This window comes from Silurus meridionalis, chromosome 17 (assembly GCF_014805685.1).
Source record: "Silurus meridionalis isolate SWU-2019-XX chromosome 17, ASM1480568v1, whole genome shotgun sequence".
NCBI lineage: Eukaryota > Metazoa > Chordata > Actinopteri > Siluriformes > Siluridae > Silurus > Silurus meridionalis.
In genome coordinates this window covers 16,109,210-16,123,686 of record NC_060900.1, presented here as the reverse complement: position 1 = coordinate 16,123,686, position 14,477 = coordinate 16,109,210, and the positions used below count along the sequence as shown (strand labels likewise).

Here is a 14,477-nt window from a genome sequence, read left to right as displayed (position 1 = left end):
AAAGACCTAATTGTTTCATAAATGTTATATACAGTGGATAATCTGCAGAAATAATTGATTTTATTAAGAGACACTTAAAAACCTGCGAGTTAAACTTAACCATCATGGACTCATGTTTTAAATGAAAATATGCTGCCTCTTCCATATAGCTACAACTAGGTTGTAATCCTACAGCAGGACAAAAAAAAAAAAAAAAAAAAAAAGAAAAAGGGACAGAATATACACAAAAAACAAAACAAACACAGAATCAATCTTTCACATTGCAATTAGTCCTGAAAACATGACTGAAAACAAGTGGGGAAAAGCAGAAAAGGAGTCCTCAATCCTGTTGATCGTAGATATTCTGTCTGTATCGTACAAAGAGGTTGTACAGAATGCAGGGGTGCCAATAATTGGAACTTTTTTTAATAAAACAAAGTTAATATTACAAACCGTTTGAATAACGTTATTTTATACATTGTTCGCTATTAATTCTGGAGCTGACTGTACATACAAAGGCCAAAATGTACCTAAAAGTGAAAGGAAATGAATGCAGCCCTGCTAACATAAACTTACTTGCACAACATTGACTGACCTTTTCCACCCAAATCACACTGTGTTTTATGTTAAGGCTCAACTGACTATTAATGGACCAATGATGTACATAAATACTGTATTATTTCTTAAAGGCTAATGAAATATATTTCTTTACAGGCTTGGTTACTGGTCTCCTGGTCTAACAGAAGCTGCATTCAAGTTGCCTTTACATTTCAATTAATGAGTTTAATGCTGTTTTAGGGAAAAGGCTTTTTACATAGCATTTTTAGAGATGCTCAATGCTTTAGATATTTCTGAACACTTACGCATCTGAAAGTTGAGAAAAAGTAAAAAGAGTTAATGGAACTCCTACAAATGACAAACCAGTAAAAACAAGACCTTCAAACACCAGTTACAACATATAGTATTATTTTAATAATGACCATGATCAAATCTAAGAACGTGATAGATAGTGACCTTCCATACAATGCATATTCATTTCAGGGGTGACTAAAATGTTTGCCTTGTAATTTTTTTTTTTTTTAGTATTTCATATATTCTCATAAATCATTTTGTTATATGATTATATAAATCTCAATTCCTCACATGATAGACTCCCTCTTTCACACACAAACACACACACAACAGCAAGCAGGTCCTAAAAAAATCACGCACAGAAACCGTATACTCTTTTGTTTCGTCTTTTTTTTTCTACTTTTAACAGTAAATCAGTAACATTAATTTTTCAGGTTACACATTTGAGGCGTTCTCAGTTATTATATGCTCCTACATTAAAGCTTAGCATTATACTCAGGATGAGGGAAAGAAAAGATCAATTAACTGAATCTGCTAAGAAAGGATGAGAAACAAACATATTTTAAGTGATGCACCTAAACTGATTTCAGTAAGCAGTGAATGCTACATTTCTTTTAAATTGGTTTGAGCAAAGAAATAACAACCTCTGCTGGACATCAGTGGAACAGTACAGTTAGAATGCTGCTTTCAAACCATTAGCAGAGTTAAACAAATCATAGCACTTGGCTCAGAACCATATTCAGACAATATTTTTCCTCTTCACTTCAGCCAGTGATGATGTTGACTTCCCTTGGGTTGAGGGTGCACGGGACGTCTTTTCCCTGATTATGCTGTTGAGGTATAGTACAGCAATTATTTAACGGTTTTGATGACAAAATCGCTTAAAAATGTTAAGGCTCCGAGCATGAAAAGTAAATGATAAGCAGAGTCTTGTGACCAATATGACTTACCACAAAAAAAAAAAAAACTAAAACAAAAAAGTTATAAGCTGAGTGTTACATAATTCAAAAAAATATAGTTTTCTTTTACAGCAACATCATCATGTTTCAAGACACATTTCTTTGTCCCTTTTATGCAGTGGCACATGTACTCCTCGGTCAACCCCTTTCACATCCATACAACCATCAACACAGATGTACATCTTGATTGTACAAAATGTAACTGGCCAAATACAGTGACTGATGCTGGGGAGGAGTCTACGGTGCTTCCAGATTAGTCTTTTCCTCACCTTACCAACCAACAGGTCAACAAATACTTACAAACTCGCATCATAGACTTTTAACAGCACTGACTCATTTTGACTCTCACAGCCAGTGGCAGGTACAGTTTACAAAAAAAAAAAAAGAAAAAGAAAAAAAAAGTGCAGATAAATGTTGGCCAAAGTTGGTTATGTAAGGAAGGAGCGAGGTGTGTAGAAACCAAACCAAATGACAAAAGAGAGACAAAAGATGATCACGGTGCCATTATTTGATAGACGCTAATTGATTTCATCTCCAACGGAGCTGGAACCATAACCCGTAGGGCAAAGCCTTGAGTTTGATGCTGGCCCAAGTCCCCAGAATTAAATAGACAACTGTTTATTTTTCTTTTTTAAAATTTCTTCTTGTGTCCTGTTTTTAAATTTCATTTTCAAATGGCCAGTCCTAAAACAGTTGATCAAGCTATTGGGTTGAGGTGCAGTCTTCTATTGTTTACTTCGATTTTGGCGATCCTGGAAGAAGGGGGGGAGGAAGGAAAAAAAAAAAAAAAAAAAAAAGCATGAAGGTGTTCATAGGTGAAGATGATCATTAGATCATGGGCCTTGCACTGCATGACCAATACAAGATATCCGTATTCCACCAAGGAAGGTCCACACTCCCGCTACAAACCCCAATTTAAACTGTTTACCTGATCCAGACGTGATCGATTCTGGGATGAAGTGGGTTCATAGTTCTGTTAACGAAGAAATGAAGATAGTGTGAATAAATTTACTGGCACAATGTGTTGCAAAAGACTAGAAAAATGCATTTAAACTGTAAGCAACTACTAACATCAATTATTATTATTTCTCACAATAAATGTAATAATTTCATTATTATTTACTAATTATTGTATTATTATTATAAAAACTGAAGCAATAAAATGTTCAACAATTTAAGCTTAAAACCATACAGCTGCATAGAGTTCGCTCTTAATCTTTCACTTTATACACGTGTACTTGAATGCGAAGTGAGCAAGCATTGTTCACATACACATCAGCATACAAAGTGTGCATCTGGAAGATAAAATGGTGGCAGGTCAGTGCCACAACACGACATGTAAGATCCACAAATCTCTAACTGCTAGAAGTTTCACACCAGCTATTTTGTGGTGCACATTATTGTTTTCTCACATTATTGTTATTCTCATAACATATGCTCACTATTTACTGAATATATTCTGAAGATTCAAACGATTACCTGGTGTAATGTATTTTAAGGAAGGTTCTTACATGAGAGGTTTGTTCAATTCAAGCACTCATTGGGGAATGACATGCTTTTGTTGTTACATAGCTTAATATAATATCCTGTAGTTTGCATTATTTTAATACATTCTTTTGGTCCAATTCTTCTAATGGCACTTAAAAAAAAAAAACATTAAGTATAATTTCATGGAAGGGACCATGTGTCATATATCCTTCAAATAACAAAAACAGACCTGTCAACACTGTAGAACAACAATGTGTAGTTGTAGCTCGAAACCATGCAAACTTCAAAGACAAACACTGCCAGTACAATGTAGTATAAATGCACAATGAAGTACAAATACTGAAGCACTCCGACTTTAAATTATAGGATGCCACCTTTGAAACTTCTGCCCTGCTGCATCTGCCCCATCTGATGCCAAGTGATGTTACTGAAAGAATCATTAAGGTTTCTAGGTGCACCTAATGTGGTGTTTTACTGTTGTAGACCATCCACCTCAGGTTTGCTGTTTTGTGCAAGCCAAGATGCTTTTCTCCTCATTATGGTTGTATGTACATCCAAGGCAGCTTGAGGCAATCTGACCATTATTCTCTGACCTCTCATCAACAAGATGCTTCCACCCAGAGAACTGTCACTCAATTCATATTTTTGTTTCTCACCATTCTGAGTGCAGGTGTAGGTGGGATTATGGTAACCATTAGGGTGGCAACTGTAAAACCATGTAAACACACACATTCTACAAGCTTGACCATGCTGTTTGTACATGGCTGTACTGCATGAGAGCAATCGGTTTTAAATCACTTTTAATTATCACTAACAAGTACCATTAAAATAACCAGTAAAATAAATGTTACAATTTTTTTATCCTAAGGTTTTATATACATTCGAAGCCTTATTTTATTTTATTTTTTTTCCTTTCCGACACGTAAGCGATATTTTGACTGTTCACGGTCAAAATGTTTTGGTAGCATCCTATAAAAAATTCAGCATAGTTGAGCTAATGTTAGCCAAGCCGAGCATACATTCCACATTTGATTTTACATTGAAAGATAAGAGATTTCATTACACAGGAAACTGAAGATAACATTACTAAATTTGAGATGAGGGGAAAGATGCCTATTAAAATGCAGAGTTCCTACACAAACCACTTAAAGGCTGGCAGGTTTGCAAAAAACAATCAAATGTTATCAAAATGATCTTGTTTTATGTGATATGTTTACTTATTTATGACTGCCCACTTAAGAATAAAAACATTATGTGCCTGTAACATTTTCCAATAAATAATGTATATCATGCATAATGTAAACAGGTATTTTTTTTTAATAATTTTTTTCCTTCAAGAAAATCTGACATGTGCACCATGTTGCATGATACATATAAGAACACAACCAACAACAAAAAATGATTACCTTTCTCACCACCTCCTCCTCCTCCTGCCGTTTCTCATAGTGTGAGAAATCATCAAAGATAGATGTGGTGTGCTTGTAGGTGGCGATGATCTTCAGCACCTGCTTGGCCTTCTCCAGTGGTACCTCCTGCGTGTCACGTGAGTTAGTCACAGGTTTGTTGTCATTGTTCTCCAGGCGGATATGGCGCAGCTGGCTGTTGGGCACATCCTTGACAAAGAGCCAGTCCACATCAAATTTACCCTTCCACTTGTCCTGTGCCCAGACACCGGCACTCGTGCCGTAGTCTACTGGTGAGCGCATCTCGGCCACGCCACAGAAGTGCCCACTGCCATTTACACTGAACAGCAGATAGACAGGGCCCCGACCATTGAGGGCGCGGAATGCTGCGTCCAGCCTCTTATTGCCGTGCTCTGTGCTGCACCAGATGGAGTACTTGATTGAACGGTGGATGTCATCTTCTGAGTAGCTCTTGATGATGAAAACACGACCATGCTTGAGGTTCCAGTCAAAGTCCTTCGGGTTGTAGCTATGCGATGCACGCAACTTCTCCAGCAATGGGTGTGGGTCTCCAGAGCCCATGCTGGAAGTAGAGCCCATAACCCCTCCTCCTCCACCGTTGCCCAATCCACCACCACTGGTAGGGCAAGTGCTATCCATGCTGCCACCTCCACCATAACCTGGGTTCCGGTTTCGTGGCGCTATCCACCGTGTCTGAGGAGGTGGAGCCGGTGAATGATTCTGGTAGGCCTGAGGAGGAGCAGGAGGAGGTGGAGCCTGCAGAGCCATATGCTGTGCCAGTGACTGGGCCGAGGGCATGGGCGGTTGAGGGTGAGGGGGCAAGTGACTATGTGAAAGAGGAGGTGGCTGCTGTTGCTGCTGGGGAGGCAAAGGTGATGCCACTTTGGTCCCCTTGTTGTCCCAGGTGCCAATGTCCATGTTGTGTTTGATGGGTGGTGGTGGGGGCGCACCTCCAGCCACAGGCATCCCAGCTTTGCTTTTGACCTTTAACTGCTGCGCTTTGGCTGGCTTACTTGCAATGGCAGCCCATGAGGTGGGTTTAGGGGCTGGCATGCCTACTGGGGTTCCACCATTACCAGCGGCTACTGCACCACTAGCACTAATAACCGAACCCACAGTCTTGACAGCCGAACCAGTACCGGTGACAACATCACCTCCGATCTTTAGCCCGAGCATGCCCTGCTCCAGACTGTTCATACCTGGTGCCTTGCTCAAGGTGTCACTGTGGAAGCCTGTCTGCCCGTCAGGCACAAGTGTGCCACCCAGAGAGCTGGGCGGGTAGCTGTAGCTGCCCCCATAGGCTGAGCTTTGAGTCTGCTGGCCCTGAGAGCCACTAGTGCCCCAGGCAGAGAAGGCAGGATTCTCTGGGAAAAAGTTAAAACGGTGAGGGTAGATGCTGCTACCCAACCCCCCTGGCTGTCCAAACACAGTGTCATGCATGAAATGATGATCTCCATTGCTGAGCGGGGCATAGGGGGCAAGATAAGGGATTGGAGGGTCACCACCAGTTGACCAGGGAGCCTCACTTAGAGGGTAGGGGAACCCAATGGATGGCGCATAGTAGCTTGATAAATAGGGGTCAGTCATGGATTGGTAGCTGTTGTTCTGGAATGCAGAAAGGACTGTTTGAACTTTGTAATACAAAAATATCATAATCACTGCAACACCCACAAAAAAGTACTGATGACAAAATCTAAGATATTAGATCGGCTATCAAATTGAAACAGTCATTGGTAAAAATAATAAAAATCAATAATCAATGTTTCTTTAAGACAAAAGTCTATGGTTATCATATATCTGAAGAAAAGTTAATAAGTATTCAAGAAAGAGAATTTCATAATGAAAGTGTATATTGAATGACTAGTACACCTCACACATGCTGAAGCTAAAAGAAGATTTTGACCTAGGGCAAGCTTTCAATTTTTTTTTTTTTTTTTTTTTTTTAATCAAAATCACTGGGTATATGTGCAATTAATAAAATAATTTCCCTCTCTTTTAGACCTTCATTGATACACACAGAAAACATACATCCACACAATTTCTCTCACCGGATTAGACTGGCCAGTAAGGTACGGTTCAAAGTCATTGTCGTGGACAGTTTCCTTTTGGTGGAGTGAGCCATTTTGCACTAAAAAAAAAATCCAACCGAAAACACAGACAGGCAAAAAAATTTGTTAATAACATACCTTAATTAAAGATTACAATGGTTTTTAAACTTAGCTTTTACTATGGTATATAAGTATATTTGTGAACCCAAAGGATTATAAATAAAATGCATTTCTCAAATTGTCATTACCATGGGTGGTGTGCAGAGTTGGGGTGGGCAAGACTTTAGAGTTTGCTACTATTGCTATGCTCACAAAAAATGACTGCATCATTATGAGAGTAAGAAGATTTAGAAAAAATACAGGTAAAATACTACCAGTTTCTATGAATGCTTGGTGGTCTAAATGCTAGCTAGTTTGCAGCATATAAGCCAACAAACTGTCATCTTAACTGTAAACGCGTGGTAATAATTAAGCAGTTTTTCATTTAGAATTATTAGGGCTGATTAATTGCACATTTTTATCTGTTCAAAATGTACCTAAAAATGAATATTTAATTTTTTATATTTTAATCAACATTAAAATACAAATATGGATGCTTTATGCAAATTTATGTTTATTATTAGTGAAACCAAATTCAACATAGAGCATGAAGACAAAATATTCTTGTAAATGTTTAAAAGTAATTATGGTGTTTTAAATTACATAAATCATCAAGACACCAAACAGAACTTTTCCTATGTTTCCATCATGGCGGATTTTGTGTATGTATGTATGTATGTATGTATGTGTATATATATTATGTACATGATATATAAGTTTTGAAATTAGTTTATTAGAGGGACAGCGCATGTAGGACATTTTGGAGAAAAGGTGAAAGAGGCGAGATTGGGATGGTTTGGACATGGGGTATATCGGTAAGAGAATGCCGAGGATGGAGCCACCAGGAAGGAAAAAAAGAGGAAGGCCAAGGAAGCGGTTTATGGATGTGGTGAGGGAAGACATGCAGTTGGGTTGAAAGAGGCAGATGTACAGGACAGGGGGGTATGGAGACGGATGATCCGCTGTCGCGACCCCTAATGGAAGAATGCCGAAAGAAGATGTATATGATATATGAGTAAAGAAAGGACATTGTGAATAAATGTGTGTTGTGTTGGTTTTAATTTCTCTTTTATATTTATTCATATTTGTAATAAAAATGTTCCAACAGAAATGAGTGCTGCATTAATCAAGCGCTAATAAAAATTAGTGCCGTTAAAATTCATTTTGACAGCCGTAGTAATTACACTTGCTCGGATTGTAGTTGCTTTTAAATATGTACAAGTAAGATGGATGCCTTGCCCATCCTGCATGTTTTTGTGCAGGATAGATACGTGCACACCCAAAAACGTTAGCGTGACATGTGCGCGCAGTTGAGCAACAGAGTGAATAATAGGTACATTAAAGCATATATGAAAAAATATTTGCAACAGATTAAAGTAAATAAAACTACCTCCCATATTTATGTACCACTGCAGGCAATTTTGAGGATAACTTGTATTTTCAACTACAATCAGTGCTTGACTTTCAAAAATCTTTTTATAAAATAATTTGCATTAATTCATGACAATCACAATAAAAGCAAAATGCTGTGAAGTAAAAATAAACAGCTTGTTCGTATGTTTACAGGTTAATGCTACAGTACAGTAACTGGGGCATACCTTTTTTCCAGCTTTGATGTGCAATTTCGAGGACATCACTCAATACTTTTGCTGATGATTTATATTAATCAATGGATTATTAATATAAGTAAGCCCAAATAATTAATAATAATCGTAGTTCACAGTTATTTTAGCCATTTTATCCATTTATTTATCCATGTTTTAGTAGTAAATATTGTAATAAACATTTCGAATGCAGCAGTACTGTAAAAACTATGTGCTTTTAAAACAAGTTCCTTTATTCATGTTCCAAATTAATACACACAAAGCACCATGTTTCCCCACGGACCATTATTACTGACACACTGCTAAACTCTGGAGCGCTCTGGACAGGTAAACACAGAAGGCGCTGCAGAATGAAAAATGGAGGAATGGGGAGAAAACAGTGAGGGGCAAGGATATGACTCAGGCCAAAGAAAACGAATAAAAGTTTTCAAAGTTTTGAATAATTTCATACTAAAACAAAGAAAACACCGCACACTGCAGTTTTTAAAGTAATTAGAAAAAATATTTTTACATTTTTATTTATATATTTGTATTCGCATTTTGATGTAATACGGTAATTAAATGCACTAAAGGGGCATTGTTTGTTTATTAGAGACATCAAATCAGCATAGCAGCAATGAAATAAGTGTTTTGCTTATGTGTGTGGCATGTCCATGCCCAGTTTGGATTGGACATATATTTACTCCAAATATTGCTACAATAGTGTTGTTCCGATGTGAACATGGAGACCAAAAAAATTACTGACAAACAATTTGGATGAGATACACCAGCAATTGCATTACCCCACCTCCCAATGCACTAATCCAGTCCAAACAGGGCAACAAAACATTGCAGTTCAGTTTGCATGAAAAGTTGTTAATGTGAAGGATCTCATGTTGATCATAAAGCACATTGCGATGTCAAACCCAAGGCTACATGTAGGACATAGAATTGGTTTGATTAGCACTGGAACTGTGTTGCAGTGTTGTACTCAGGTGTGAATTTCAGGACACAAAGTAACCTGTTTGTGTGTTTTATCCAGTGACTTCATGTTTCCACAACATGTGTACCACGAATTCTTTGTACTCAAACATTGGGTGCAATGAATTACACCATGTGATACAAATGGACACAAAAGTGCTATGCATAACAGTGAGAAATAATATTATGATGTATTCTCCATGCGTGTTTGTGATCAAGTTAGATAAACACAAACGCACAGGGGTTCGATAGAATCAAGTGAGTCTGAAACCCCCAGGAACAATCACGCTCAGATTCGAACAGTGACAAACGGTGGAAAACGTCTCTTAAATAAATATATTATAGCATGACCCCCAGCAATCTAGATGTATATCAGCAAAAAACAGAAAAAATTAAAAAAACAGTCTGCCAAACTTCCACCATGCTCCATTAAAGCGTAAACTATACATTTGCTTATTAAATCTATAATACTGACCTTACTTATGATAGTTATCTGGCTAGCTTGCTGCCAATCAGAAACAAACATTGCCTGTAGTTTTTCCCACTTTGGAACTCGATCACACAGAGGTCCAGAATGACAGTTCAGAAGACTTAACTCAACCACAAGACCATGTAAATTAGCTGATGGTCCATCACTTAAGGAATGAGACAAAGGCACATTTGTTCTCTAACATGTGGTATCCATCTCTGCTCTTTAAAGCCCTCACCTACACCCTATTTAAAACCTCCACGCCTTTGAACAAAGCAGATTCATTCAAAAAGTTGACAACTATTTAGCTGGATATGATTCATCCGAGACAATAAACGTAAGTCACAGTTCATCTCAGTGACTGTGACTTGATGAATTGGTGATTTAACATCCAGCTGGTGAATAAGGATGACTAACACGCACTAAACATGAGCTCCAGCATAAAAATAACACGCATATGCAACTTTACTAATTCAAATCACAACACTCGCAATATGGATAGTGACAGTGAGTGTCCTACTGAAAATATCTACCCAGAGTGTCTGATATACTGGATAGACTTTTTATAGGTTTATTCTGAGTGACTGGAGTTCATCTATTAGTATGCACAATTTGAGAAACACTCCATCATGCACTTTAATGATCACCAGAACGCCACGACTGACTATAGGTACTAGCCATTTATCTGATAATTCTAAATTAGTACACACTGTAGGTGTACACGAGTGTACATTTACAACTAAAATCTGGATTAATATCCAACCCTTTATCATAGAATAGCTGTGAAGGTTTTGAGTGACATCATTAGATTTGTTTGGGTTTATTTAATCCAACAATAATCAATGCTGGTTTAAAAAATATTGCTTGTACGCTTCTACCATGTCTGAGTTCCTACTAAATAAATATAAAATAAATATACTTTCACCTGCCAAAATGTCTAATTAGTGTAAAGTCAAAGCAGATTTTCAACACCTCCATTATGAAGAGTGAAACATCCTCCGTCATGCACTTCAATGCAAAGTGTCCACTGACTAGAGGTTTTCGACAGTTCTCTAATATAATCTAGATTCAATCCTTATTTAACCCTTTATCACAGAATAGCTGTGAAGGATTGAGTGACATCATTAGATTTGTTTGGGGGGGGGCGTGTTACACCACGATGTCTACCATGTGTGGGCTCCTACTATTTGCATCTAACAAACAAGCTGCAAGTGCATAAGCATTTTTCATCTGCAGCACCTCCAATATGAAGAGTGAAACATTCTCTTTAATGGAAAGTGTCCACTGACTACAGGTACTAGCCATTTGATCTAATTATTCCAAGTTAGTACACACTGTAGGTGTACATATAGAAATAGAATCTAGATTAAATAATTATCATCACAGGATGGCAGTGAAGTTTGAGTGGCACATCTTTATAGTTTTTTTTCCCCCAACACAATGTCATAACAAGTAACCATATAGCTAAAACCTTATACTAGACAAACTTTACATTTAGCGTAAATAGCAATAAGGTGTCAAAGTAGATTTGCAACACCTCCAATACAGAGAGTGAAACATCCCGTCATGCACTTCAGCGAAAAGTGTATACTGACTACATGTGCAGGCCATTTTATCTGTTAGTTAGTCCACATTGGTGTACATTTAGAAACATAGTCTGGATTAAATCATTATCTAGCCTTATTACTGGAAGGCTGTGACATTTCTGCAATTCAGATTCCCCCAACACTACAAAGTCAGTGTTTGGATTAAAAAACCATTTTATTACCAATTGAACCCGAGCTCTACTACTTTAATCCATGCTTGCATGCCTCTACCATGTCTGTGTTCCTACTAATTGCATCTAACAGGTGAGCTGCATATGCATACCCACATCACCTAAACCATGTAGTTGCACTTTTACCTGACAAACTGCCCAATATATGAAAATAGTAATAAGGTGTCAATGTGGATTTGTGCAAGCTTTAATTATTCTGTCATGGTGTATAAGGCATGTGATTTACACTCGAGACATTCATATTGAAGATAATATCCACCTCGACTATTTGTAGTTGCAGGACACAGGAGGTGAGAGACTGATTACTGTATAAGCAGCAATGATGTCCAGTCACATTTACTTGTGGAAGAAGACTCGCTTTCGCCACGATTAGATTTCATGAAGGAAATGTAAGGAATTCCCCGCTAGGCCAGGGGGAAAATAAAGCATCTTATTTCACAAACAGACCTAACGGCGACAATAGTGCTCGGCCTCGTACCCACAGCTAGCTTCGTGTACCTTCGCTACACCGATCACTCACTGTATGACAGCTAATATGAACGCTGGGCCGCGTTTCCTTACCTTTAGCATCTTGTCCTTTCGATGTCTTGAGGTTCCGTTTGGGGGCATGGAAGAGATGCGAGGGGGGGCGAGGGGGGAAGGAAACAAACAGACATGGAGTTAAATCAAAGGAACAAAACGCAGAACCATGCAGCTAGCTGACTTGTTAATCGCTAATGCTGTGCTGCTAAACCATTTCAATTGATCTACAACACTAATGTACGAGCTGCACTGATTAGCTCGCTTTGCTAGCTTACAGTAAATTAACTTCTAGTCTACGAGTCTCAGTTATGAGCCGTAGACTGACAGCTTCTTGGGAAATTAGTGAACACGATGCAACGTTGCAGCAAACTTGGTATTTCCCAGAGCCTGGTTCAAAAGCCCAAGAAGCAAGCGAGCTGCATATCCGCAATAGCCATTAGCTAAGGCTAAGACTAAGACTGGAAAGTAGCACATTCCCGGTTTTCTGCTCCATGGTCCAAACCAAGGCCTTAGCGTTACCTGCGCTCACAGCTAGCAACTGTGGACACAAGCAGATATTCCTTCAGCAAGCGTATCGAATAGTGAGGCCTACCTGAGGATCAATACTGGTGGTAGACATAATTCATCAACCGAGCCTCTATAATCACCACGAGTCTTACAAACTACTGGGTTTTTTTTTCCGGCGTTATTCCGACTCAGTGTTTCCTTCTCCGGCTGCTGCTGCTGCTACTGCCGCCGCCGCTGTTAGCTGCTGTAACGTTATTTTTTCACCGCACAAATCCTCAGCAACTTCCACCGCCACAATCTACTGAACACAAACACCTGAATGTACGATTTTCAGATCCGGGTGGTGTCCGAGCTTCTTCTAAAGTCCACCTTTTCAATTTTAGTCCAATTCCGAATCACAGCGTGTTCTTTTAAGTGTTTTTTTCCCCTACACTTTCCAGCCTTGAGTTATTGTGCAGTCCTGTTCACTTCCCCCAGTTCCATCCGGGACCTGCTCGAAGCGGAATGACGTAAAACACACACACACACACACACACACACACACACTGGGAGCTTCACTTCTTTAAACATTTTTTTAATTAATAATAAAAATGTTTCTGGAATTTAAAAAACACACAATCGATAAATGTAGGCATTTATATAAATAATGTAATAAAACACAAATAAGATGTGAGGATTAATTTGCTTTCTGAAATAAACCGGAGCTCTGTTTGCTATAACACTAGGAAGTGACACAGCTTCCAGGAGGTTGATGATGTCTCTCATTCATTCAGAGGAAATGATACGTTTCACATGTAGTCCTAGATGATGGGCAGCAAACTCAGCACATTTGGATATACATAGGATAAGGACTTGCATTAACAAAGAGAAACAGTCCCCACGGTCAAAATTGTTCACATGGGCACAGCTGGAAAAGATTGTACACATAAAAGAAGTGTTTGTTGTGTTTGGTTTTAACTGTGAGGATTATGTTGATCATATAGACACCCACATAGTATGAGTAAGAGGCAAAAAATGTGTACAATCCTTCCGTAATGATGCAATGTCTGAGCGGTCACAAGTTTTTCATGTTTGCTTGCAGTAGTTTGTACAGATGCTGGTGGTATTATAAATTGTTTATAAATGGACCCTGCAAAGAAACCAGACATGTGGAGATCCATAATTTTTGCCCCCAGAGCTCTGGGTTAAGTTGTTTGTATTTTTCTTATTGTTTTTGTAAAAGTAAAACCGTACTACATTCTAATACAACCACGGGCACACTTCCAGTTAGGTTTACATATTTATTTCGGAAATATTCATATATAAAAGATTTTTATCTGAAATATTCATATCTGAAGCACTGAGAAACACAGAGAAATAAAATCATTATTTCATCCACAAATTGTAACAGCAAGTAGCAAATTGAAGAGCATATGATAGAGACCCTAAGGTCCTGCATGCTTTATATCTTCTGTCTCATGTGACTTTTTAAGCAAGCTAACTATACTTCAGAACGATGCTTATTTGTATCTACAAATACAGTGAAAAAACCAGGGGAGCTCTGATCATGAAAAAAAAAAATTATTTATTTTATTTTAAGTTCTTGAAAGATCAGAAAAGATCTCTGCACGGTGAATGTTCTAGAAGGGCTTTGCTAAACACATCAGAAATATGTGCATGACTTTTCAACACAAACACAGAAAGAAGAATCGAGTCAAGTCAAGTTTATTTCTATATCGCTTTTCACAATGGACATTGTCTCAAATCAGCTTTATTTGAGAATTTAAAAATGAAAGTGAATTATGTGTAT

At 38.2% G+C, this 14,477-nt stretch overlaps 1 protein-coding gene across 2 annotated transcripts; it reads right to left on the bottom strand.

The window, feature by feature from the left end:
• Nucleotides 1-928: 928 nt before the first annotated feature.
• Nucleotides 929-13,187, bottom strand: ythdf1 (YTH N(6)-methyladenosine RNA binding protein 1). 2 transcript variants are annotated; one of them, XM_046871229.1, is made up of 6 exons: nt 12,774-13,187; nt 12,221-12,245; nt 6,751-6,830; nt 4,685-6,307; nt 2,719-2,763; nt 929-2,542 (listed from the first exon to the last, which is right to left on the bottom strand). In XM_046871229.1, exons 1-6 carry the CDS (start codon nt 12,798-12,800, stop codon nt 2,516-2,518), a joined length of 1,827 nt encoding a protein of 608 aa, XP_046727185.1. In that variant the 5' UTR covers nt 12,801-13,187; the 3' UTR covers nt 929-2,515. The 2 variants fall into 2 exon arrangements, with proteins under 2 accessions (XP_046727185.1, XP_046727184.1); XM_046871228.1 differs by having other exon boundaries at nt 929-1,661.
• Nucleotides 13,188-14,477: the final 1,290 nt, after the last annotated feature.

Excerpts from the sequence above, each read along its gene's own strand:
- ythdf1 (XM_046871228.1), bottom strand. The coding sequence starts at position 12,800 with ATGTCTACCACCAGTATTGATCCTCAG. Across the intron at positions 6,831-12,220 it reads GAAAGGACAAGATGCTAAAG|TGCAAAATGGCTCACTCCAC; the intron begins GTAAGGAAACGC and ends TTTTTTTTTTAG. Across the intron at positions 6,308-6,750 it reads TTACTGGCCAGTCTAATCCG|AACAACAGCTACCAATCCAT; the intron begins GTGAGAGAAATT and ends TCTGCATTCCAG.